Source organism: Pyrgilauda ruficollis, unplaced genomic scaffold (genome assembly GCF_017590135.1).
Source record: "Pyrgilauda ruficollis isolate IOZ18807 unplaced genomic scaffold, ASM1759013v1 scaffold67, whole genome shotgun sequence".
Lineage (NCBI taxonomy): Eukaryota > Metazoa > Chordata > Aves > Passeriformes > Passeridae > Pyrgilauda > Pyrgilauda ruficollis.
This window is the reverse complement of record NW_024528488.1, coordinates 1,842,875-1,867,486: the sequence shown is the minus strand read 5'-3', so window position 1 is coordinate 1,867,486 and position 24,612 is coordinate 1,842,875. Positions and strand designations below refer to the sequence as shown.

At 55.3% G+C, this 24,612-nt stretch overlaps 1 protein-coding gene across 1 annotated transcript in view; it reads right to left on the bottom strand.

The window, feature by feature from the left end:
• The window catches only part of SLC16A2 (solute carrier family 16 member 2), a 33,981-nt gene extending 12,318 nt beyond the window's left edge, over positions 1 to 21,663 (bottom strand). Inside the window, exon 1 of the mRNA XM_041484783.1 lies at positions 21,457 to 21,663. Within this exon, the coding sequence (XP_041340717.1) occupies positions 21,457 to 21,517 (61 nt within the window). The 5' untranslated portion in view covers positions 21,518 to 21,663. The remainder of the gene's footprint in view (positions 1 to 21,456) is intronic.
• Between the last annotated feature and the right edge of the window lie 2,949 nt (positions 21,664 to 24,612).

Below are 24,612 nucleotides of genomic sequence, written 5' to 3'. Positions count from 1 at the left end.
ACTTTCTTTCCAGCAGGACCATCCAACAGGATGACAAACTTCCCCTGTTGCTGGCATTTTCCAAAGCAGAAAAAGGTTTCTGAGAGCAGAGCAAGGTAGGAGCAGGAAGAAAGTCTCACCACTCTGAGATGCAGATCCAAACCCCCCTGGTATTTAGCTCATTGTTCCAAAAAACATCATTAAAAAATCAGACTGCGGCACTTGAAGCCAAACCTATTTGTTCCTTTAAAAGCAAATCTCCAGGGAGAGAGGAGGAAGGGACGTCGCTCTCAGCTGTGCTTCCCCGCTGACCCAAATACCCCAGGCTGGAGGGATCAAGGGCCAGGAGGTGACCTCAGATCCGCCGCTGGAGGAAGTGTCTTCCCTCGCTTCCCGCGGCTTCTCCCGCTCGCACCGCGCAGCTGGGACAGGGGACGGGGACAAGATGCACACACGGTCACCTTCCCCAGGCACCTGGCCTTTCTCAGAGGAGAGATGAGGCAGCCAAAGGTAATTCACCTCCTGCACCTCTCCTACAAGAAATAAATCACTTTTTGACTCGTTCCAGGCACAGGGAAGCTCTGCTGCTGTGACAAACCTCATCACGCATCTTCACAGCCCTCCCCAGCCCTACCTGCCTCGATTTTGGGGTGCCCTGGGAGCCCAGGCAACCTCGTGGCCCTTCCCAGGTGGAGGCTGTGGGGGAGCAGGTGGCTGTGCCCCCCTCGGCAGGGCTCCCGCGGCACATCTGGAGTGAAACCCAAGCAGCTGTTTCATCTCATGCCCTTGGAGAGCAATTTGCGTCATCCCCTTGTGCTCTCAAAGTGAAGCCTGAACCGTTCCCAGCGGCTCAGCCCAATGTGCTCAACACCCCCTGCGGGCTGAGCCGGTCCCAGGGATGAATGGTCAAGGCTTAAATAAAGGCAGATGCAAAAGTCAGAGCTGAGGAAGCCACCACGATGCATGGTGGGATGGGAAACTGAGCTGGAGAGCAGCAAAACGGAGCTGAGGAGTTTGAAACTGAATCTGGGGAGCCTCGAATTGAAACTGGGGAGCACCAAATTGAAGCTGAGGAGCAGAAACTGAACCTGGAGAGCACCAAACTGAAGCTGAGGAGCACCAAAATGCCCCAAAATGAAATTGTGGAGCCCCAAGCTGAAGATGAAGAGCCCCAAACAAAAGCTGGGGAATGCCAAACAAAACCTGAGGAACACCAAACTGAACATGGAGACCACCAAATTGAGATCCACAAACCAAAGTTGTGAAGCCCCAAACCAAAGCTGGGGAACATCAAACTGAACCTGGGGAGCACCAAACTGAGATTGAGGAGCAGCAAACTGAAGGTGAGGAGCACCAAACCAACACCAGGACACACCAAACTGATGCTGAGGAGCCTCAAAATGATGCTGAGAAGTCCCAAACCAAAGCTGGGGAGCACCAAACTGGGGAACCCCAAACTGATGCTGAAGAACCCCAAACCAAGGCTGGGGAACACCAAACTGATGCTAAAGAACCCCAAACCAAGGCTGAAGAGCACCAAACTGAAACCAGACTTCTCTGGGAGCTGGTGGTGGCAGGGCATTGTGGTGGCAGCCACTGTGCATCACGTGCAGCTCAAAGCCAGCTAAACTCATTAATTGTATAGCAAGCCCTGCTTGGTACCATACCCTAAAGCTTCAGAACAAAGTCCTCCTTTATCAGGTTGGCTGACTTCTCCCCCACACCCCCACCTCCCCTCTTTTGAAAACAATTCCACAACAGCCTGAAAATTGGAATAAATGGAATTATTCAGAGGAATTATTCAAGGCCAGGTCTGGCTAAAGACCCTTTCAGTGCCCTGTTCATGGTGGTATTTGGAGAGGGTAAGGAAATATGCGAATGTTGTAGAAATGGAAGCTCCTGTCATTGTGCCATGATCCCACGGCCATGGATAAGGCAACAGCTTCCCAGAGATCAGATCCAGCAAGTGCCAATCCAGTCTTTGCCACAGGGGAGTTTTAAAACACCAATTTTGAACTGGTTCAGGAGCACAGAGCACTGGAGCAGAGCAGGTTGGGAAGGTACTTTGCTTTAAAAACCCCACCACACCTCTCCTGATTGTGTCTTTCTGCCTCTGCTCTCCCTCAAGGACACAGGGGACTTTTAAGAGACGATGCCCAGGCCACCTCCCGTAACCACTAAGTGACAGATCTCAGCTTATGTGAGAGAAAAGGCCCAAAATGAGCTGCCCTGTGGCCACCCTAAGTAGAGATGGAGACAAATCTGTGGTTTCTCTTGGCAAGCAGCAGGCACGGAGTGTTTGCCTGGGGTTCCTGCACTCAACATCCCAGAGAAACTCGGTCCCAGACACATTTTGCATCCATTTCATTCCAAAACCATAAAACTCAGCCCTGGCTAGAGCAAAATGGCGTTAGAGCTGGTTTCTGGGCTGCATCACATCTTCCCCATCCACAGCCTCAGCCTCGGAGGCTCCAGAGCTGGTCCAGAAATGCAAATTCTTGTGAAATCCGTCCAAAAGCAACAAGGCAGCATGTGCTCTGCAGCTGAAACCCACCATGTGCCCAGGCGGGAGTTTTCTTCCCAGCACTCCACTCCACAGGCCAGGAAGGTTTTTCTTCTCTGCGTCGCCTCTGGCTTGCAATTTTTGAGGGATGATTCACCTACCACACACTGAAGTTACCCAACAAACAGGAGCTGCAGCTCCTCAACGTGGAGTATCCTGACATCTTTCCATGACCTACACACCCAAGGAGGCCAAGGATCTTGTTACTCCAAGCTCTCCTGGTGTTGTGTGAGTCCAAGGGATGTTGGGTTGGACCCTGTTTGCCCATGTCCCATCTCCCTGTGTGAGAGCCCAGGACTGTCCTGGCGTTGAGCTGCTGCTGGGCAGAACCAGTGCCCTCCCTCAGCTCCTGCCCAAATGAACTGGCAAAGGTTCCTTAGCACTGGGGGGGAAAATACAAATCCTGGGGACGAGCATCTCCCCCCTCGACTGTGCTGTCAAACGCCTCGCCAGCCCCTGGCTGCGTTTTCATCCAGCAATTTTACGAAAAACAGAAAAGTTCCATTTAATTGGTGAAAATTCCCTCCTCCCACCCGCGGAGCACCAATCTGTAATTAGCCTTTCATGTAAAACGATGTTTATTCCTGACAGAGTTTATCTTGGCACAAACACGCGCTCTGAAATGTGCACACATTTGAAGACTCAAACCCTGCATTTAATTCTCTATCTGCTTGTTAATGCTCATTGTTCCCAAGCCCCTTTTCAAAACACACCCACAGGGAGAAGAAAGTATTTTTTATACATATACATAAAAACCTCCTTCCAGCATCAGGACACCAGCGGCGAGCACGGCACCGGCCCAGGGTCCGGCTGACCCCGGATCCCGGCGCTGTCCCAAACACACGGTGCCAAGACCAGACCTTCTGATTTTAGCCATCTTCCCTTTTCTTTAACACAGGTTTTTCTCCCCAGCTGTGATGCCCCTCAATGTTCCCCCTGCAATACAAGTGAAGGATGGGAGCCCTGAAGTGGGAGGATGGGAAAAGCATTGTGGAGAGCCCATCAACAGCACCCAGCTCTGTTTTGGAGAGCCTGCCCTCACCAGTGGAAGCCAGAACCCAAGTCTCATGATTCCTGGGCTCAATGCAGAGTGATTTGGGAGTTACACTTTCCCAAATCCCCTAACACAGCAGCTCCCAGCTGGGACTGGGTGACCAAAGCAGATCAGATCCTTCCCCTCTGTCCAGCTCTGGGTGCAGATGGCAGTGAGAACCCACCAGGGGGTCCTGAGTGGCTGCCACTGGCTGCTCCAGGTTCTCCCATTTCCTACAGGGCAATAAACACAATCTCCACCTTATAAAATGAAAGGGACAGCAAAGATTTGGACAGAGACAATATCAGGGTTGTGATTAGGGTTTGGGTTAGGGTCTGGATAAGGTTAGGGTCTGGATTGGGGTTAGGGTTTGGATCAGGGTTAGGGTTTAGTTTAGTGTCAAGGTCAAGGGCCATTGCTCTCCCCAGGCTGATGCATCCTGGTAGGTTGGGGTTTCCTCCAGGCCCCTCACCCTGAGTTTTTGGGGAAGGAGTTCCCACTGCTGAAGCTAGGCAGGTTTCAGGTGATGGCAATGATTAACTCTGGTGGGACACTGTGGGTCAGCTGTGGCTCCAGACACTGGCTGCTGCATGTCCAAAGCTCTCTTTTCTCTGTGGATAAGCCACGACCTGACCAAACTTCACTGGGCTTTGACTATGATTAACCTCCTGCAGCCACCAGTGCAAGGTCACAAAGCCTGGGAACAGCTCAGCACTCACACTCCACCACGGCTATCCCCTGTCCCCAGCAGTGAGGTGTAACCTCCTTCTGCTTCTCCAGCCCCAAAATGTGTCATCTCCTCTGAACCTCACTGTGGCCACCTTATGTAACTGGCAGGTTTGTACTGGTAACCAGTTCCTGTAGCCACACACAACTGGGAGGACTGTGCAGCTGAGGGACTGGGGTCATGGAGCCTCAGGAATTTACTCCAGTGCTTCATCTGCTCTTCATCTGGGTGGGCAGGAGGGATGGAAGGGGAAAGGGTGGGAGGAAAGGGGGAAGGCATCTGCCAGGACATGAGCACCAGGACTGGGCCAGCAGTGCTGGGATATGTCTCAGCCAGGGCCAGCCACCATTTCCCAGGCTGTGATCCAGGTGAGCGCTGCCACTTTTGGGGGCACACCTGAAAGTCCTAAAGGGCTGGAGTGTGACTCTGGGAGCAGTCCCTGCCCTGCCAGCTGCCCCATGTGAGTGGCTGCCATGGCTTTTCCCAGCCAGAGCAGCCCAACCAGCCCTGTGATCCACAAGGACATGGAGCCATGGCTCCCACTGGAGCAGCCCAGCCAGCCCTGTGAACCACTGGGATGTGGAGCTGTGGCTCCCAGCCAACACAGCTCGGAGCAGATGGTGAAGCAGCGCTGGCTCACAAGCCGGGATGAGGGGCAAAGCCAAGAGAGCTCTTCATGCCAAGGTCAGGGGTTCATGTCCCAGCCAGGCACAGAATCCATGTACATCCCTCCGGGAGCCAGTGTCCAGCACTGACCCACCACTGCATCTCCATCTACATGACACCATACCTGACACACAGAATCCCAAAAATCCCCAGCATTGCTTCAGGGTGAGAACACCTGAGGCATCCCAACCCCTTGATGCCTTGGGGAGATGGGATGGATCCTGGCCACCAGTGGGAGGCAGGTTGGGCTCCACTCCCAAAACAAATCTGATGGCCCAAGGCTGCTCCATCCTTATGAAATCACGGGGCACTTTCTGCCTCCTCTGTCCCGCTCCCACCAACCCCTCCTGGGCTGTGTTTGGGAACCCTCTTCCCTCTGCGGTGAGACAGGGGTGAGAAAGGAAACTTTTTTCCAAGCTGGAAGAGACAGAAAAGTTTCCCTCTTTGCCAAATTTCTCCCAAGCCATCTTCTGTTTCCCATTAACAGCGAGGAGAAGAAGAAACCCTACGACCCAGCTCCATGCTCCTCCCACCACAACTCCCTTGGGCACTTGTCAACATCGCAGTAAAAAAAAGGAGAATTAAACCCATGCAACCTGGCTGGCCGTGACCCAGGGACCCGCAGAGCGAGGACCGGCGGCGGGTGGCAAACAAACCCCCTGCTCTGCTCTTACATCCCCCCATGGAAACTTTTCAACTCCAGTCGCTGGCAGGAGCCAGGCTGATCCCAGCTGAATTCCTTCCACTTACCAGCAAATAAATAGCAGTTAAATGAAAGGAAAGAGAAAAACACCCTTTTTTCAAAGGGGAAAACAAAGAAGTCAGGCAAAATAAATGGAGGCGAAATGTTGGGCTGGTCACAGGCTTGTGAAGATCTTTTTCCTTCCCAGTTGGGTACTTGACAGCCTTCCCTTTCAGCTAATTAAGGGATACTCAGAAATAAAAATACTTCCAGCCCTTTGCCAGCCCTGAGCATTAAGGGGAGAGTCCCAGCAGGCTGGACACCAAACCCGGGAGACCACAGCTCCTCACCCGCCCAGGCACTGGTTTTAGACAAATAATTGCCACTGCAAGACATCTGTGGCCTTCTCCCAGTCCTGGCAGATTTCTGCACAGCCTTTCCTCCAAACCCTCTGGTGGTGGACATGTCCAGTCTTGGAATCATACAGTTATGGAGTTGTTTTATGTCAAAAAAGCCCTCTGAAACCACTGAGTCCTACTGCTAACCCAGCACTGCCCAGCCCACCACTAAACCATGTCCCCAGTGCCTCATCAAGAGCTCTTTTCAATCCCTACAGGGTGTTTAACATATATATTAATATATATATCTGTACCTTCCCCTAGACAAGGGCCAGTCTTGAACTCCAAGTACTTCTCCCAACTAACACCTTCTCTGCTGCCAGATTTCCAAGAATCACTTTGCACCCTGCCCCTCACTGGACAGAGAACACAGTTAATTACCTCGGCTTTTGCAACTTTTGAGGCGGCTGAAGGCAGTGATGCACCTTCTGTCCCCTACCAGGAACAACCCCCGGTTTCAGCGCTGCATATTCTCCCTCCTCTCCTCCACATCTCCCACTCAGCCCAATCCTTTCCCACTGTGTGGTGGATGGGGATGGGGATGACGTGAAATTGTGTCAGGGCAGGCTCAGGCTGGAGCTCAGGGAAAGGTTCTTCCCCCAGATGGTGCTGGGCACTGCCCAAGGAATGGAATGCCCAAGGCTGCCAGAGCTCCAGGAGCGTTTGGACCACTCCAGGTGGTCCAGGAGTGGGACTGGGTGATCCTTGAGGGTCCCTTCTAATTGGGATATTCCATGATTCTATTGTCCTGTGAGGTGGGGATGGGGATGGGGGTGGGGATGGTGTGGGCAGAGCCAAACCTCCCAGACACCCATCAGCCAAGGCTGGGGTATCCCCAGGGTGAGCGAGGTTGGAAGAAAACATCCCTGTGTTTTTCCCTGCTGGCTCTGCCCTGCACATCATCTCCAGAGCCACCCCCACCCACAGCCACCCCCCAGAGCCCCCCAAGTGCCAGAGCAAAAAAATACAGTGCCAACTTCAGCCTCATCCCCACTGGAGCAAAAACATGGAGAGGGCTGGGATTCCTCCCCTGTGGCACCTGGGCAGAGCCACCCTCCCCAATATTACCAAAATATTTCAGTTATGTTACTTATTTGCTTCCACCCAACACAGCCCAAATTTCCCCGAAGACAAAGTCTGCCCAATACCCAACAATGCACAGGGCTGGAAATATGAAAGGGAAAATCGTGGGGGCTGCTCCAGGTGTTTTGGGAGGGGAGGCCCCTCCCCAGGCTGTGCCAGGTGGCTTTTAAGTTGTTTTGCCCCCAGGGTTCGCTGACAAAGGAGGTAACACCTCCCTCCCTGCCTCTTCCACCTCAGCTCTCCCCCCACACCGGCCTCTTGCCCAGACTGTCCCAGGGCTCAGCCCCAGCCCCGACCCTCCCGTGGCTCGAGGGACACGAGGTGATGGCTGACCACACTGGAGAGCCTCCTCCACTGAGAGAACATCTTTAACAATCGAAATAAATGAAGAAAAGCTGTTTTTAAGCAGGCTGAGCAGAGCCCTGGGGCAGGCACAGAGTCATCCTGGGCTGACACAGTGTCTGTGGGACAAAACAGCTCCATGGTGGAACATCTGGGCTCTTCTCCTGATGGCCATCAGGAGATTATTTCTTGCCTCGATGCTGGAGAGTTTCTGCAGCACAGAGCAGCACCTCTGGATAGTGCTCCTGGAGCCCACGGACCAGGAAGAAGATCACAACACATCGTTGAACCAGACACCCAGAGGGCAAGAGAAGGGTAAAATATCCATGTGATTTTAATCTCTTGGAGCTTCCTTACATTAAAGACAACATTTGAAAACAACTGGATATCTCAGAAAAATAGAGCAGGCTGTCATTAAGCAAATCCAACTGCTAAAGGAAAGTGAAAACCAGCAGCATTTTATCTAATCACTATTTTATTTTTTTTTTTAAGCCCAGCAAGAAGCAGGTTACACCCCTTTGCCAACGGGCTGTCACTTTTGGCTGACCTGCTCTCATTTGAAAGTTTTTCAGACACCAGGTGGCTTCAGGGAAGGGCCAGCCCTGCCCTTGGGTGCTGCAGGCAGGAGGGGCAGAGGCGAGGGGTTCACAGCAGGATGAGCCCCTGCTTCCCATCCCCTTCCCAGGAACCCCCCGGAGCCCTGCAGCTCCTGCTGCTGCCCCTGGGACGGGGATTGTGATCCATGGACATAAATATGCCTGTGTGGATCTATGCACACACTCACATCTACATATAAATTAAAAACCAGTCCCCCGAGGCTCGAGCCCACACGACAGCCACAGGCAGAGCTGCCTTGGAGCCACACAATGTTTAACGAGAGCGAGGGGAACTGGGGACAGCCCCGACCACTCCGAGTGCCCCGGTGGCAAAGGGCTCTGGAGGCAGGTGAAACATTAATGTGCTTTCCTGAGGAAAAGCTTCGCTTTTTGCTGCATCAAGGGCTTTGAAATGGGAATAAACAACAGGGCAGGTTAATGAAGGCTTCTGTCAATTACTGGGTGAGGTTTGGTCCTGCCAGTCAGGGTTAAAAGCATTAAATCCCATCTCTGTGGCCAGGGAGCCTCCTCTTCCTCCCCATGGAAATATAGCTTTTTGGGGTGGGGGTGGGAATCAAAACTACTCTGTCCCTACAAAATAACCCTGTCCCTACAAAACTCATCCTGTCCTACAGGTGCCAAGGGTGGGATTGCTGGAGGGAGCACACCCCACAGCCCCCAGTCCTGTTTTCAGCTGCCCGAGCTCCCACTTCACCCATCCGTGCTCGGGGGCACAGGGAACAGCAGGCACTGGGAGGATTCAGCAGCGTGGAGCTGAGCCTGCCTGGATTTTGGGGTATGGAGGGATGTGAGGGGCCAGGGGCAGCCCTGGAATGCAAAGCCCCAAGCATGGGGTGGGTCCAGCCCCTGTGCTCTCCCCAGCACGGATCCATGGGGATGTGCTGGAGGACACCAGCCTGCCCTGCTCTGTGACAGCACCAGGGACATTCCTCAGCCTCTGCAGTGACCCTGGCACGGGCAATCCCTGCCCAAGGCAGCTGGCACACACATGTGGGGTGGCTTTATGGACAGGCAGAGCAGGACAGGGGTGCTGGGTGCCGACAGTGAAGGGAAGAGCAGTGACACCATGGCAGATCCTCACAACAGGGCTGAGCAGAGGCAGCAACACATCACTGCAGCCCCTGTGCCCCAAAATCCCAAATCCCAACTGCTCCAGCTGAAGTTGTGGCAAAATGTCAAGAATTTTCCAGTGCCCAAGGACTGAAACAGCAAACACAGCCGAGCTGTGCTCTCCACAGCACCACGGGCAGCCTGGAGCTGAAATTGCCCCCTAAAAACACACTGCTGCAGCCCTGATGCACCTGGAGAGCAGAAGGCTCGGGGTGCAGGACCCTGGCTGCATCCACACTGGTTTTGGAGTGTCCCTGAAGCTCCAGTGTGCCGGGAGATGCCCAGAGGAGGGAGGGAACGGGGTGATGGAGGAGCCGAGCGCCGGCAGTGCCGCTGTGAGCGCCGGCAGCCGCGGGCCTGTCGGGATCACAGGAGTTTGCAGAGCCAGGGAGAGGCTCGTTTGTGTCTCCTCTGCTAATGAGCCTGATACCAGCTGCTTCTCGTTGAACCAGTCTGACCATCGGGTACAGCCAAAACTGATTCATTCATAAGAAAATGGGAAAGGAGATCGACTCGTCACCCTGACTAATGGGGAACCCGGCCAACAACCTGCTGCTTCCACAGCAGCCCCACATCCTGCCTGCTTGCTTCTTCACCATCCTCCCCAGCTCCAGCGCTCAGGGGGAGCTCTGGCCCGGCCAGGAGGGTGATAAAGCAGGAGTTATCTGCTGCAGAAAGCCTCGGCGCGTGGCCAGGGGCCGGAGTCAGCCAGCAGCGCCTGGCATTTTGCAATAGCTGATTCCTGACTGGGAAGCAGAGGAAACATAAAAGCCCTCAGAGACATCGCTCTCCACGCTGCTCTGCCTTGCATCATCTCCCCAACAGCTTTTAGGGTTGTTTTTTATCTCTGTCCCTCTTCATCCGGCAATAAAAATCTAAACAACCGCCTTTGTGGAGTAGGAAAACTCAGCCTGCTGTAAAAATTGTTTTTTGTGGGGTTTTGTTTTGCGTCATTTTTGTTTATGAGGTCAGTGGAACACAAACTGTGGCAGGGGGAGGCTGCAGATGGTGGGGCTGGGAACCCTGGGGTTGGGAGGAAGAAAAGGAGCTCTGCAAAGCAGGCTGGGGCTAATCTTATCTCCAGATGGAGATTAGGATGGGCCAGCAGGAGTTAACAGCCAGGCACAGGGGTCAGAGCAGGACCTGAAGTGCCTCCTCTCGGGGCTCGTGGGTTCACGCTTTGGTTGATGAACTGAAGCAGGGCAGAGTTTAACAGCTTTAAAAAAATCTGCCACGATTTCTTAGCTTTGGGCAACACATCGGATTTTACATGAACCTCCCTTAAAGAAGGTCCTCTCCTGAAATGCAGATCCCAAGAGAGTTTCAGCTCCCCCAGTTAAAAGCCTGTGACACCATCCCTTGCCCCCAGGTCACCTGAGTTTTTATCGCCTGACCCTGCGGACGTCAGGACAAGCAAGACAAAACTTCAGTTCTTGCTGAGAAACCCACTTGGGGTCTTGAAAAATCCCCATTTTCAAGGCAGAAAAACACCAGCCAGGCCAGTTTGGGTGGGGAAATGCCCCAAACGCTGACACTGGGAGTGCTCAGCCTCCCTGACGGCTCCACAGGGAGAGTGGAAAATGGGACCACGTGAGTCAGAGACAAGCAGAGCTCTGGGTATCGCAGCCCATGTCTCTCACCTCTCCCACACCACCCCAGCAGGCTGCGGAACAGTTGCCAAATATAAAATTTTCATTTTCCCATCTGGGTTCCAGGGCGGTGGTGGAGCATTTCGCGCATGACACTGAGAGTGGAAAAGCCTGGTGCAAAGGGCTTTAGGATTCATCCCCAGCTGTCCCTCCCAGGGGCATCCAGACCCCCAGAATTAGCCCCATGTCCTCGTGCAGCCGTGAGTGTGCACCCCACACCTGCTGAGCAGGACAGGAAAAACCTGCAAGGGATGGAAATCTCATTCCCAAGGTGCAAAGGAAAAGCTGTCCACAAAGCTGTTGACAACATCCCTGTCAGTCCTCACCCCTTCCCCTCCCAGGCTGGGATCTCACTGACTCTGGAGAAGCTTCCCTGGCATCAGGAGAGTCAGCACAGCTTTTATTTAATGCTGAATTTCCCCCTGGGTAGGGGAATGGTGGGGAACAGGCAGGAACAGCCTCACAAAGACCTCAAACCTTCAGCAGTGCTGAGGCTCCAACGAGTTTATATTGAAAAAACAAACATAAAACCCAACACCACCAATATTCCCTCCTTGGCAACGGCCTATCCTGATATCACTCCTATTATTATACTCTGCAATTAAGTGATAAAGCTGTAATTGCCTTATCTGATACTGCTGGGCACAGCAGCAAAGCAGGAGCTGGCCTTGAAGTCATCACCCTGGGCCTTTTAAAGCCACCCCGTCTGAAGGGATGCTCCTGGACAGATGGACAGACAGGACCCTACAGCAACTTCCTCCCGCTGAACCTGGGGCAGCAGCACCAGCCCTGTGCCTGTGCCCTGCCCACTGCCATGCCCAGCCCCAGGCAGGACAGGGTGAGCCCTGGCCAGGCTGGCAGCAGAGAAGGGGCAGCTCTGAGCCCGCTCTGGCTGTGGGGAGGCAGAAGCAGATGGTGGAGGGACCAAACCCACATCCCCAGCAACTCCCCCAACCCTTCCCACATCCCTGCTCCAGCAGCCTGGGGAGCAGCACGAGGCCAGGCAGCTGGGAGAGCCTGCCAGGGGCCAGGGCACTGCGAGAGCAGCCCTTCAGTGTGGGCTCCAGCTGCACCAGTGGGACTGGGGCACTGCATTTAGAGGAAGTGACCCCAGTTTTCTAGCCCGATGTCTTGGCATGAGGAGTAAAGCCACACCCAGCTGCTCTCAGGCCATAAAAAGCCCAACTTGATATTTGCATTCATATGTTCATCACCTCTAAAGGAGCTTGGATGGGCTGTGCATATTCCCAACATCACCAGCCCTGATTTCAGCTGTTTTAAAGTTTGGTGTCCACTGAAACCTGATCCTTGCCATTCTTCCAAGCTTTTTACTATTTGCCCTCAACACCACTCCTGACCCTGGGAGCTGCCACCAGAACCTCGGGAAAGAAAACTCCAAAATCCTCCCTGTGTGAGCATTTCCCAAAAGTGCCCCCATCCCCTGGCCAGTGAAGGGCAGAGCCTCGGTGCCCCTGCAGCCCAGCCCAGGGGCCACAGCGAGGGGCATCAGCCCGTGCCCCCTGGCAGGGTGGGCAGGCTCCCGCCGGGCAGAACCACAAGAAAGGCGGGCGCGATTTGCATCGTTAGCATTCTTTCCCTTTTAATAACCCAAGGTGTTACCAGCAACACTGTTACTGATTTTTATCTCCGCAGCGCCTTTTAAGAGCTCCAATTTGTTTTTCTTGGAGATCTCATTTTGTTTTATTAAAGCTGACACCGAAGAGGGAAAAGGAGCCATTCTGGGCCCAGAACGAAAAGATCCCGTTTAAAAACCCCGTATTATTTTCTTGGAAACGCTTCTCCGTTGACTTTAATTAAGCTCTCCCCGGGCTCGCGAGCTTGGCGTGCTTGGCTCTCAGGCAGGTTTAATCCCAGACAAGCTCCCCACACCCCCAGCTGTCCCCACTCCCACAAATCTTAAGAAACAAACTGGGTTTTGCTAAAACACACGGATTAATAGCTGGCCCACCATCAAGAACATCCTGACGTTGCCTTTTCGTCACCGGTCACGGCGTCAGCACACGGCTGCACCCGCTCTGCTAGCCTTGCCAGCAGATCCAAAAAGCAGCTTTACTCCCTTATTTTTTTGTTCTCCTTTATTTTATTATACTTTTATTGCCATTGCAAGGCTGGGGGGATGCATCTCTTGTGCCTGACCATGTCCCAGAGTTATCAGGGCAGGCAGGGTGGCCACAGCCTGGCTCTGGTGACCACTGTGCCACTGCTGAGCCTTGTGCCAGGTGCTGCCGTAAAATCAATAATTACCCCCCTCCGGAAAAACAAAAATTCCCCCCCCCCCCCCCACACACACACACCTTGGAAGAAGGAAGCTCTTTAGGATGATTGCAAACACTCCAAAAGTTGGGAAATCCCAGGAGGGAGCTTGTCTGGGCATCATCTGGTGCATACCCATTATGTAATTACCGTCAATCTTTAATCACAGATGATACTTTTCCATCGGACTTGAGCAGGGAGGCACAATCCTCACTGAAGGAGCTGCCATTAGATGTGATTCCCACCTCACTGGGCTCCAGGCTTATTCCCACCTCACTGAGCTCCCCCTTCCTTGCACAGGTTTTGCACAAAAAGCCCCTCTGGCTCCCTGGCAAACACCCACTTCCCCCCAAGAGGGAAGGATTTTACCTCCCTTTTACACACGGGATCTGCGGCCAAGATCTCGAAACAAAAGCTTTGTTTTGGTGCCTGGTGTGAGATGACCAAGGATGGCCTTTGGGGATGCCACTGGGCAGGGTGGCCATGTGCCCTGGCGTCCCCAGCTCAGCTGGTCCCCAGGACGGGCTGGTGGGTGGCTGCTCAGAGCAGGTTCCTTGGCTGCAGGCACTGTGGTAGGGTTGTTTCTCCTCCTTGAGAAGGGCCCCGGTGTTTGCCCGGGGCGAAGCCCAACAAGTCAGCCCATGCAGCGAGCACTGAGCCCTGCAGAGCGCGCAGGGCTGCCTGCCCCGGAGAGGAGGCTGCTCTGCAGGGAGTCCTGGGAGGCACTGCAAAGATCCAGGTCCAGCCCCACTGCCATGGGCAGGGACACCTTCGCTGGACCAGCTCGCTCAAAGCCCCGTCCAACCCAGCCTCGGCAAAGCAAGCAAAACCCATCAGGAGCTGCCAAATCCATACCTTGAGCCAAAAAAAATCCCAAAGATGTGGAGCAGCAGGGTTCCGTGAGCTCGTCTCCTCCAGCGGGAGGTTTTGCAGACCAGATTCTCCCAAAACCATGCTGCTGGCAGCGCTGACCCCAAAACACCCTCCCCACCTGGCTCTGGGCTCTGCACAGGGACGCAGCGCCGGGAGCTCCCGTTGCAGCCGTGGGTGCAGCGATCCTCTGACTGCGGGGTGCGGGATGGAGGTGCGGAATAGCCCCGAGGGGGAGCTCCCCTGCGGCGTGCCAAGGGGAGCTGGGGCTGCCCTCCTGCCGCTGTGTCCTCTCGGTGATCCCCCATGGGGCCGGCAGGTTGCTCAGAGCACGCTGGGCTGCTCCTCGCACAGAGGCCAGCGTGGCACGGCACGGCATGGCACGGCATGGCACAGCTGCCAAGGATGCCCGAGGTGAGTTCCAGCAAAACAGCCCAGGGCTGTGACCCGGCAGCTCTTCCCGAGGGTTTTCCCCCGTGTTTCACTCCGCTCCAGCTCTCGAAGGACGTGCTGGGGACACGGGGCAAACTCGTCCATCAGGTAATTTTTTTTAGGGTCCTACACCTAAGGGCGGGGAAAAACGCTGCAGACGTGCGGGTGGAATGCAGGGCTGTGCCACCCTGCCCGCGGGGTGCACCGAGGGAGGCCGGGGCAGCGCAGGAGCGGCCGGAGGCGGCCGCGGGCGGGCAGCGCAGCGGGCAGGGCGTGCGGGCAGCGCCGGCCCCGCGGCTGGCAGGACCTGTTGTGCGAGGTGCCGGGGAGAGGCTGGAATGGCTCGAGCCTGCGAGCGTGTTGCAGCAATTCCCAGCACACGTCATGTGGGTTTTGCAACCGCCCCAACTGTCTCGGGGTGGATGCGCCGGGAGGGAACCGAGCAGAGAACCGAGCGCTCCGGGGCCCGCGGCGGGCACGGCAACGCCCGGCGGGACAGCCGGGCACGGCCCCCGGCCATGCCCTGCCTGGCACACGCCTCCCCACCCGCCCTTTATCCGCAGGGCTGGACGCCAAAGGGCAGCATCTCTTTCCCTGGCAATAGGGAATAATCAATCCTTCGAGGAAGAGGAAGGGAAAACCCAACAAATCCCTGCTGCGGTGGGTGCAGCAGCATGTTTGCACACGTGCTGGACTGGTGTCCAGTCCTCTTGCTGTCCATTGCCATGGTGATGCCACGGGATGCACAGGCTCGAGGTTCTGGAGATCTGGGGAAAAGTGATTCCTCAAGGAAAACACCGGCTGCAAGATGTGGGTGCGTGGCCTCTGTCTCAGCTGGGAAGTTCTGGCATCCTCCTCCGTGCTCTGACCCGCTCATAAGAAACCCCTGAAGGGTGATCATGCCAAAAAAAGTGGGTGGGAGAGACCGAGGTGTTTGGTGACGTGCCAGAAAATTCCGTATGGCAGCCGTACAGCAGCCAGCAGTGGGCAGAACACCAGTGTGGTTGGACTCAGTGATCTTAGAGGCCTTTTCCAAACTATTCCCTGATTGTGGAGCCAGGATAGAGCCTCATTTGATTCCAGAAAGGAAGCACAGCTTTGGAAGTGCCCATGGCATCCACTGCTGATGTCCCCAAGAGCCGCGTCTGGCCATGCTGGCCCCCTGCTGCTGGCCTGTGCCACGCTGGCTGAGGTCCCCAGGAGTGACTGGGACAAAACAGCAAGAGGCTCCTCTGGGCTCTTATCCAGGTGGTGCCAAATCCTGCCAGGCACAGCAGCAGTGCCACCATCCCACCGGGGTCACCTCCCTGTCAGCACGGCAGGAACGGGGCTGGATTGCTGCCACACAGTGCACACCATGGGGCACAAAAATCAGCCCTGGGAGGTGAAACCCAGGTAATTCCTCCTTCCCCAAACTGCCCTACAGGGAATTCAGCTCCACATCCACCGATCCTGCTGGTCCCCATCACTCCACCAGATCTTTTGGAAGACTGGTGCTGGTGGGATGGGGTGATTGACAGTGCTGCCTCGTAAGTGGGATAATCCCTGGGAACAGACGTGTCTGGAGACTCTGGATAAGCAGGGAGAGAGCCAGAGGGACTGTCACCCAGGGCAGGTGACAATGCCCACGTGAGCCATGCACAGCCAGCCCCCGGGCACTGCCAGCGGTGCCTCCCAGCTCCGCCTTTGGCTCAGCCTGAGGGGTTAGGTCTGGTTTAAGGTGTTGGATGAGAACCATCCCAGCTGATGGGCAGCTTCCAGCTGCTGAGGGTTTTAAGGAAATTATAGGGTGACTTGTCAAACGTGTGGGTTTCTCCCCAAAACAGGAAATGAAATGGTTCCTTTGCCTTGCTCTGCATCACACCCCACTGTCACTTGGTGCCACCACATCCATCCCAGCTTTGTGATCTGCAGCACCAGCCCCTTCACCCTCCCAACCCTCCTCCTCCTCATCCTCCTCCTGCTCCCAGCCCTGTCTCAGTGATGGATTTGCAACTCAGCACCTTCAAAATTTAACCTACGATCCAAACCCCACGAAGTGGAGGTGGTTTTGTTCATTTAGTTGCAGCTAAAAGCACCAAAAAACTCCAAGCCAACTGCACAACTCTATGTCCCACTTCTTCAGAGGCCACAGCGAGGTCACAGGAGCTGCCACCACTCAAGGACAATGACCATCAGGAAATACAGCCTAACATCTTCTTGGCTGGCTGGTGAAGGATACTTAAAAGTAAATTAAAAACCACTAAAATGGCAAATGTGCTGGCTGAGAGGGCTCCTGCAGTCTTGAAAAACAAGAACCTCCCTTAGAAACAGCACTCCGGCCTCCTAATAACCTTAATCGCTCCCGACAGCCCCAAGAACCAGGTTTAACAACATGACTGGGCTTTGTTTGCTTTTCAGGCTGCTTTATCTCACACAGCACCTTGCAATCAGCTCAGGCAAAACCCCAGTTCCTCTAAAACTCCCCCGTCTCCCTGCAGTCACAAACTCCAGCTCCCAAAACAGAGGCTGGGGCAGAGCCTGGTGCTGGCACGCTGGCATCCCATCATGGGAAACCCCCAGTAAATCTGGGAAAGCTCTGTGCTGCCCTTTGTACTCCCCAGCTTGAAGGGCAAGGTAATAAAAACATCTTTTTTTATCTCTTTTTGCTAGATTTACATCCCCATCTGGGCTACATAAATATTGCCCATGTCAGTGCATCCCTGCGTGGGGTTAGAGGAGAGTTGGGAGCCTGATGGACGTGGGAAAGGCCCCAGGAATGCTGAGGTTCACAGCACCCTTGGCCAATAAAGCTGTGAAACAGGCCCAGCACAGCACCCTGGTAATTAATAAAAGCTCCAAATCCTGCAGATTTGGGCAAGAAGGTGACAACCACAGTGTCACCTTCAGGAGATGGGAGCCTCCAAAAGGCCAGCAATGGACAATGACCCCCTCATCCCAATTTAGTTGGGATCATTTCCAAGGATTACCTCTTGCAATCAAAGCAACGTGGCCAACACGTTGAGGGAGGAGATTCTCCCCCTTCTCAAGGGAGCTGGACAGGGACAGGACACAGGGAATGGCTCCCCACTGCCAGAGGGCAGGGTTAGACAGAATACTGGGAAGGAATTGTTCCCTGTGAGGGTGGGCAGGCCCTGGCACAGGGTGCCCAGAGAAGCTGTGGCTGCCCCTGGATCCCTGGCAGTGTCCAAGGCCAGGTTGGATGGGGCTTGGAGCAGCCTGGGACAGTGGAATGTGTCCCTGTCCATGGCAGGGGTGATTTTTAAGGTCCCTTCCAACCCAAAGCATTCTGTGATTTACCCTCACACTGCGATTTCTCTTCCCAGCTCCTAAAGCTCCAGCCACGCTCACTCACCCACAGAATCTCCTTTAGCCCAGAGAGGAGTGCAGAGCTTCTCCTCCCTCTCTTTCATATGACTGTTAGCATGAAATGCTTTATTTTCTCCAAAAACCCCTTGTTCTTTTTTACCAAGCCTTCATTACAGTGCTGGAGTAAAAACAGTATTTTCCACCTGTGCTCACCTGTCCTAAGGATGTGAAATCAGCACAAAGAAATTCCCCAGCAAAACGGGTGGGAATTCAGGAATAAGGGTGACATCAGCCCTGCCCTGACCTCAGGATCTGGCCACTCAGGGGCTGTGGTCCATTCCAGCTTCCCTAAGCACAGGGAGCTCCAGCAGCCTCTGCTCCCCGTCTGGAGCTGGGCTAAAGGGGGGAAGCTGTTCCCCCAGTTCTTGCACACAGATCAGGGAATGCTGATGGACACAGAGATGGCCTGAGGAGCTGCAGCCAAACCACACCAGCTCCTCAGGCCATCACTCCAAATGCTTTCAGTTCCATTTCCAGGCCCCAAACCATTAAATATTAAGCAAAGAGAGTTAATCTATACCTGGGATATTGACACAAAGCAGAGGAGGGGAGAAGAAAAAGATAAATAGACCTTTTTAAAAAAAAAACCAAAATGTGTGTGCCTCTGCAGGCTGTCCCACCAGGGCTTTCCAGACCTCAGGTACGGCACCAAGGACGTGTTTGGAGGAACAAAATGCACCAAGAAATGTCACTCTCCTGGCTCTGCCCAGGTAGCTGGAGCACCCTCTGGGACCCTCAGGTGGCTCCTTGGCTGAGGGCACAGCCCTGGTCAGGGACAAGGCCACCTGGTGATCCCCTCTCCCAAGGCTGGGGCAAGTCCAAGCAGAAGCAGAGCAGACACTGAGGTAAGGAAGGGCTTTTGGAGCTGAGGAGGATGAAGGTGCTGGACTGGCTCATCTGGCCCTTGGCTCAGTGTCAGCCCTCACTGTGGGACAGCCACGGATCTGTGGATCCCTCAGCACCGGAATGAGCCTTGTACAACCGGAGGCAAACGTCACCACTCGTCTCCCGGCAAACACCCTCAAGCATCACTCAACACCTCTCCAGCAAAGCTGGATTTTTTTTTTCTTTCCTGGCCGAGTGCTCACATGTATATTATTTTTTTTATTCCGGTCTCAGCATTCCTCCACTCCCCCCGCAAGAAAACAAACCCGAGAGCACAGAGTGTGCCTTGCAAAGGCCCCGGCGCGGCGTCCCGCGGGGAAGGGGCACGCGGTGGTCGCAGCAGCCCGCCCGCCCCAGCCCGCCGTGCTTGTTGACATAGGCAGCACAGTATATTTCTTTAAAGAGGGGAGCCTATGCATTCGATGCATTGCTGCCACGGGGTTTGTTTTCAAAGCCTGACCCCAGACCTGAACTCCACGGATCCTGCGTTCCTCAAGATCAAACGCAAGAAAACGTGACCAATGCAAACAAGAAATAAACCTTGATAATTATAGCCGGGGCGGCTATTGTTTAGTGCCGACTAGCACCCGCTTTAGCATAAACAGAACCCTATTTTTAAAGGGATGCCTGACCAGCTGACAGCATTTCTCCCCATTTTGCCTCCAAACCCCCTGTTTGATAGAAACCCACCTCCCTGAGACCCGGAGAAGGTTTAAGAGCACAGACAAAAGGCTGAGCCATGCCCACAGCCATACTGGAAGCTGCTGCTGGAGCAGGGAGCGGATCCTGGTCCTCCCAACCTGCTCCCTGTTGGCGGGGGATGAGGGGCTCCCTGGGGTCCGGCTGTTGCCTGCAGCTGGTGGGCTCAGAGTGACGTCGGAGGACAAACAGACAGCACCGGTCTTTTCAGGAAGGCCACATCACTTAGCGCTTGGAAAGGAGCTACGATATTTTCCTGATTATGTTTGCACGCAAACGAGCGCCGCGGGGAAATTATGCAATGCTGAGCGGGGAGGGGTGGGAGCGAGAGAGGAAGGGCTGGAGGGGGGCTCCGGGCTGCACCCCACTGCCCTCAGCCCCAGCCAGTGCAGCTGCAGCCCCGGAGGTGCCGCAGATGGATCCACCACCGCCGCCGGAGCCTCCGCACCACAACCTCGGAGCCGCCACTCAGTTATTAACGGCCTCTTCATTAAGCACCCAGACCAAAATGCAGATATTCGTCACCCAGGCAATTTAATTACCCAGCCTGGGTTCACCTCGCACACCCACACGCCTTTCTTTTTCGAGGCCTCTGTGCGGTCACAGCCTTAAATAAATAGATGGCAGGAGCAAGAGGCAGATGCTGACTCCTACAACCTCTGTCTTGGGCACAGAGCCTTTAAACCACCAGAACTTGCAGTATTTAATTTCTTTTGTTACCGTTTCTACGTTTAGAGCCCTGCCTTAGGCTTTCTAGATACAATCACAGGCAGCAGGAAACAGAGAGCTACACTATGAGCTTCCTGGGCATCACATGCGCTCACACACAACACACACACACTCCCAGCCCATCAATCACCCTAATTACAACTGGCCATACGTCTGCAGCTCGCTGTGGCACTCCGTTAGTGCCCGTAATTACACGGTCCCATCATTTCCCTGGTAAGAGTATCACGGAGTTAATTTGGGATTCTACATGTGGTGGATCCTGTAATGAATTTCATCCTGGCGCGCTCCCCGCCGCACTCGCCGGCCATGCGCCAGCTGAGGGAGGGAGCGCGGGCAGCGCTGCTCCCCAAAACAAGGCTCCAAGGTCCTTACACAGCCCTGGCACTCATCTCTCCTCAGCACACTCCTGGCTCCTGGCTGCTGCCCACATCCCACCCTGAGTCCCACCTCAGCACCACAGGCAGGTCCCCTCACCACCCCTCGTCTCCACCTGGCAGATGAGAGCAAGGTGGGCCACGGGTGTCCACCACGAGGATGGATGTGATCTTCCAGGGGGGACAGCAGGACCTGGGATAAGGCTGAGCCTCCCAACACCAGTGTCCAGCTGGGACCACCGCGCCAGCAGGCTGGTGTCCCTCTGCCAAGTCTGCTTCAACAGCAGGGTCTTGGCAGCAAGGAACACCCCTTTCCTCCATATTAACCCTACCCAGTCTGCACCCTGGCCGGGCCTGTTGGTCCTACCAAAACACACAGCTGGCTGCAGTCCATGGATCCTGCTTTTCAGGGATGTGAAGTGCTGGAGACCCCGCGCTGCCCTCGGAGTGACCGCGCAGGTGGCGCTGCCAGCCCTGCCCTGTGCCGGCCGTCCCACTGAATGGACGCGGCTCGCAGGGAGCGTGGCAGCAGGGCAGATGCTCTCCTGGAGCCACCCCCGGCCAACAAGGCAGACAGATAAAAAGCTTGAAAACCCATAAAACAGAACAATAATAAAGAAAACTAGAGGGGGTGGCTCACACCCAGAAGCTGATTCACCAGCGCTGCTCTGCTTTACCCCAAGCACACCGGCAGGACAAGCTAAGGGCGTGTTTTCAGCCGAATTACTTTTAATTGAGTACATCGGAGCTTAGAAACACATGATGCTGTCAGAGATAAATATAGCCACGGCTACGAGGATAGAGGGGGCAGGGAGCAATCGAGGTTCCACACAGCCGAGAAGGAGCTTCCAGCTCCGGGAGGCAGCGCCGGCCGCGCCGCCGCACCTCTCCCCGCTCCGCTCGGGCATCTCCGCTCCGCTCGGGCACCCCCCGCACGCACTGCCCGGCCCGGGGAAGGGGCCGCGGAGCCCATACCTGTTTTAAACTCTAGCGCTGGATCCTTCTCCCCCTCGCCCAGGTCGCTCTGCAGCATCATGTAGAGGATCCCGAAGGAGTTGTGGATGCCGAAGATGGAGCCGTTGCACCAGGCGGCGGCGAAGACCACCACCCAGCCGAAGCCGCCCTCGGGGGGTTCGAAGGGCGCGGCGACCCCGCTCTGTCCCCGCTCAGCCGCGGCCGGGGCCCGGCGGGGCGCGGGGGGCGGCAGGGAGCGATGGGGGAGCCGCCGCCGCCCCCCGGCCCCGCACAGTCCCCCGGCCGCGGGGCATCTCGGTGGCCCGGCGGGGGATGCTGCCGCTCCCTCCGCCCCGCCGCGAAGCCCCCGGAGCCGCCCGAGCAGGTGGCAAACAGCCGGCGAGGTGGCAAACAGCCTTTCCTTCCACGCCGGGCGTCCCGGTGGGATTCTTGGCGTGCCCTACCCCGAAAAGTTCGGAGAGCCTTTGTGTGACACCGACCCGGCTTCTTGCCGGGGGAAGCCGCCGACCCCACCCCGGCAGCGGGGGCTGTCCCCAGGGCCGCGGGTCACCCCACGCTGCCTTCTCCGGACGGGATAGCGGCGGCCACCCAAACCCAATGATTTCGGGAGCTGTTCCTTCGCCTCCGCCTTGTTTTGCAGCAAGCTCTGCCTTTCTCCTTCTTTCAATAAATAATTACAAACCCACCAATATATTAAAGCCTGTCTTTTCACACGCTGAAGGTATTTACACTTTCATATATGCCAAGTCTGAGTGATTATTCTTTCTTTCCCCTAATGGCTGTGTCAGTGTCAGATTCCTATCAGAGTAAAATAATACATCCCTACCTCCCGCTGCTCTTTCTTTACCTCCAGGGATATTAATTACAGGGCAGGGTGCGGAGCCGGCAGGGAGGCGGCGGCAGGGCCGCACTATCTCCTGCCTCTCCCGAAGCCGGAGAGCAGCACCCGGCCACGGGCTGCGGCTTGGGAACACTTTTGTCTACGTGCCGCGGCTCGCCGGGCTTGGAGAACCCCTCTGGCACACGGCTACAGCCAGAAAAACCTCTCCTCGGCCTTCCCGCCTGCTCCCGCCGGCAAATCACTGCCAGCTCCATCGCCATCCGCTTCCTCCCAGGCAGAGGATGAGGAGCAGCGGCTCTGCCGGCTCTGAGCCGCCTCTGTGAGCGATGGCGAGAGCCGAGCTGCAGGGATGCGCCGATGGGGAGCGCGGTCTCCTCCCCTCGCCTTCCCTCCTGGGCTCCGCGCCGATGATGAGCCCAAATCCCCCCGGCCGGTGGGCTGCCCGGCGGGAACGCCGCGCTCCGGTCAGCCTCGCTGCTGGAGGAACTGCATTTTTATTTCCTTTCCTCTCTGGTGGAGTCTCCTCCCCGGATCCCCATCTCCACAGCGCGGCCGGGGGAGGCTTGGGAGGTTTGGAAGCATCTTCCACTGCCCTCTGCCGACACAACGAGCAGCTAAATTTTAATTTCCACATCAGCAGAAAGCCTGCTCAGGTTCCCGGCCTGCTGGTTTTATTTTGTTAAGCCTCTGCAAGCTGACAGAGAAGGGGCCTGGGGTACCCCGGGTGGTGCACAGGAAAGCTGCCCCCCCAAAATGTTAATTCTCCACAGCAGCAAAACAAGGTTGGATTAAAAACAGCAGTGAGTGAGAGAGGTGGGAGAGCCCTTTGCCATAGAAACCACCATGTTATGGAGACTTCTTCCCTCTGGAGCTGCAGAAGGCTCTCACAGACTGGGAGACAGGAGGTTAATACTCCTTAGACCTCGAGCCAGACACAAAACACAGGGAGCAACATCTCGCCTGGATGTTGGCTGCATGGTGCCTGGACAGAGCATTTTTTGGCCCAGGCATCACTGGGCTGGACTGGACCAGTGAGACTGAGGAGTAAAAAATCACAGAAGGGGCTGAAAAAGTGGGGTTAAAATTCTGGGCTGGGTGAGATGATGGAGGTTTCATCGAGGAGGGAGATGCAGCCTGGGAAGCTCTGGGAAATCCAAGCAGGAACAGCTCTGCCTGCTGTAAGAACAAGAAGCATCCCACCCAGAGGCTCTGCAGCTTCATAACCACAAGATGAAAGAAACACTGAGGAAAACCAGACAAAGCTGCTCTTCCCTGGTTGAACTCCATGCTAAAGCACACTTCTGTGTCTGCCATACGGTTTCCCTCAAAGCCCTGAGCCTGCCAGCTTGGTGAGGGATGCAGTGGATGGCAGCAGCACCTCCAGGCTCTCCAGATCCACATCTGGCATCCCTGGAGAGCTGGCAGGGAGCACCTCATGTCACAGCTGACGAGCCCCCGGCCAGCCGGGCAAAGCGTGGCTGTCAGCAGCGTGTGCTTGGCTCCAAACCACGGTGCCAGAGCCCCTGCCAGAGGGATTGGCCCCTGCTCAACGTGTGTGCCTGGTGGTGCAGAAGGGGAGGAGGAATGGAAATACCTGTGCAAACAGCTTGGGAAGTGCTGTGGGGGGGACGTGGCCTTGGAGAACACAAATCCCCAGTGGCTTTGCATCCTGGCTTGGTTTTAGTGACAAGGGGATGATGCCTTAAGTTTCAGCTTTCATATCTTCCAGATTCTGTACTGCATTGGTGTCTAACTCTGAACTTCATATGAAGTGTCAGCAAGCTCTCCTCACAGCTCAGTCTTACAAAACAATCCTTTCCCAGCCCCAGAACCAAGGACACCTTTGCAGCTTCAGGCCCAAAAAGTGCAAACAGCAGGGAATTGAGGAGAGCAAACTGGGAAGATGGGACTGCATCACCTGGAGCTGGAATTGGACAATTAACCCCAATATGGAAATGGACCAAAACTTATAAAAGTGTGAAAACTCATGACTTGGGTTCCATCTTGGGTGTAGCCTCGGCCAGGCTCTTGCATTGCCCAGGGTGAATCCTGTGAAGGCCTTTTAATAAATCCCCACTTTATTCCTTTAACTCTGTCCAGCCTCTGTTCTAGGCAGCCTCTCAAACCATCACACCGTAGGGTGTCCTGAGGACAAAACTTCACTGACAGCATCTGCTGCAGGGTCAAAAGCTCTGGGAAAACATCTCTAGTGGAGAGCAGCTCTCAGCAGAGACATTCACATGCTGGGCACAGCCCCTTGCTGTCATTAGCAATGCTCCTTTCTTTAGATTGGAGCTGTAGTTAAGACAGCTGCT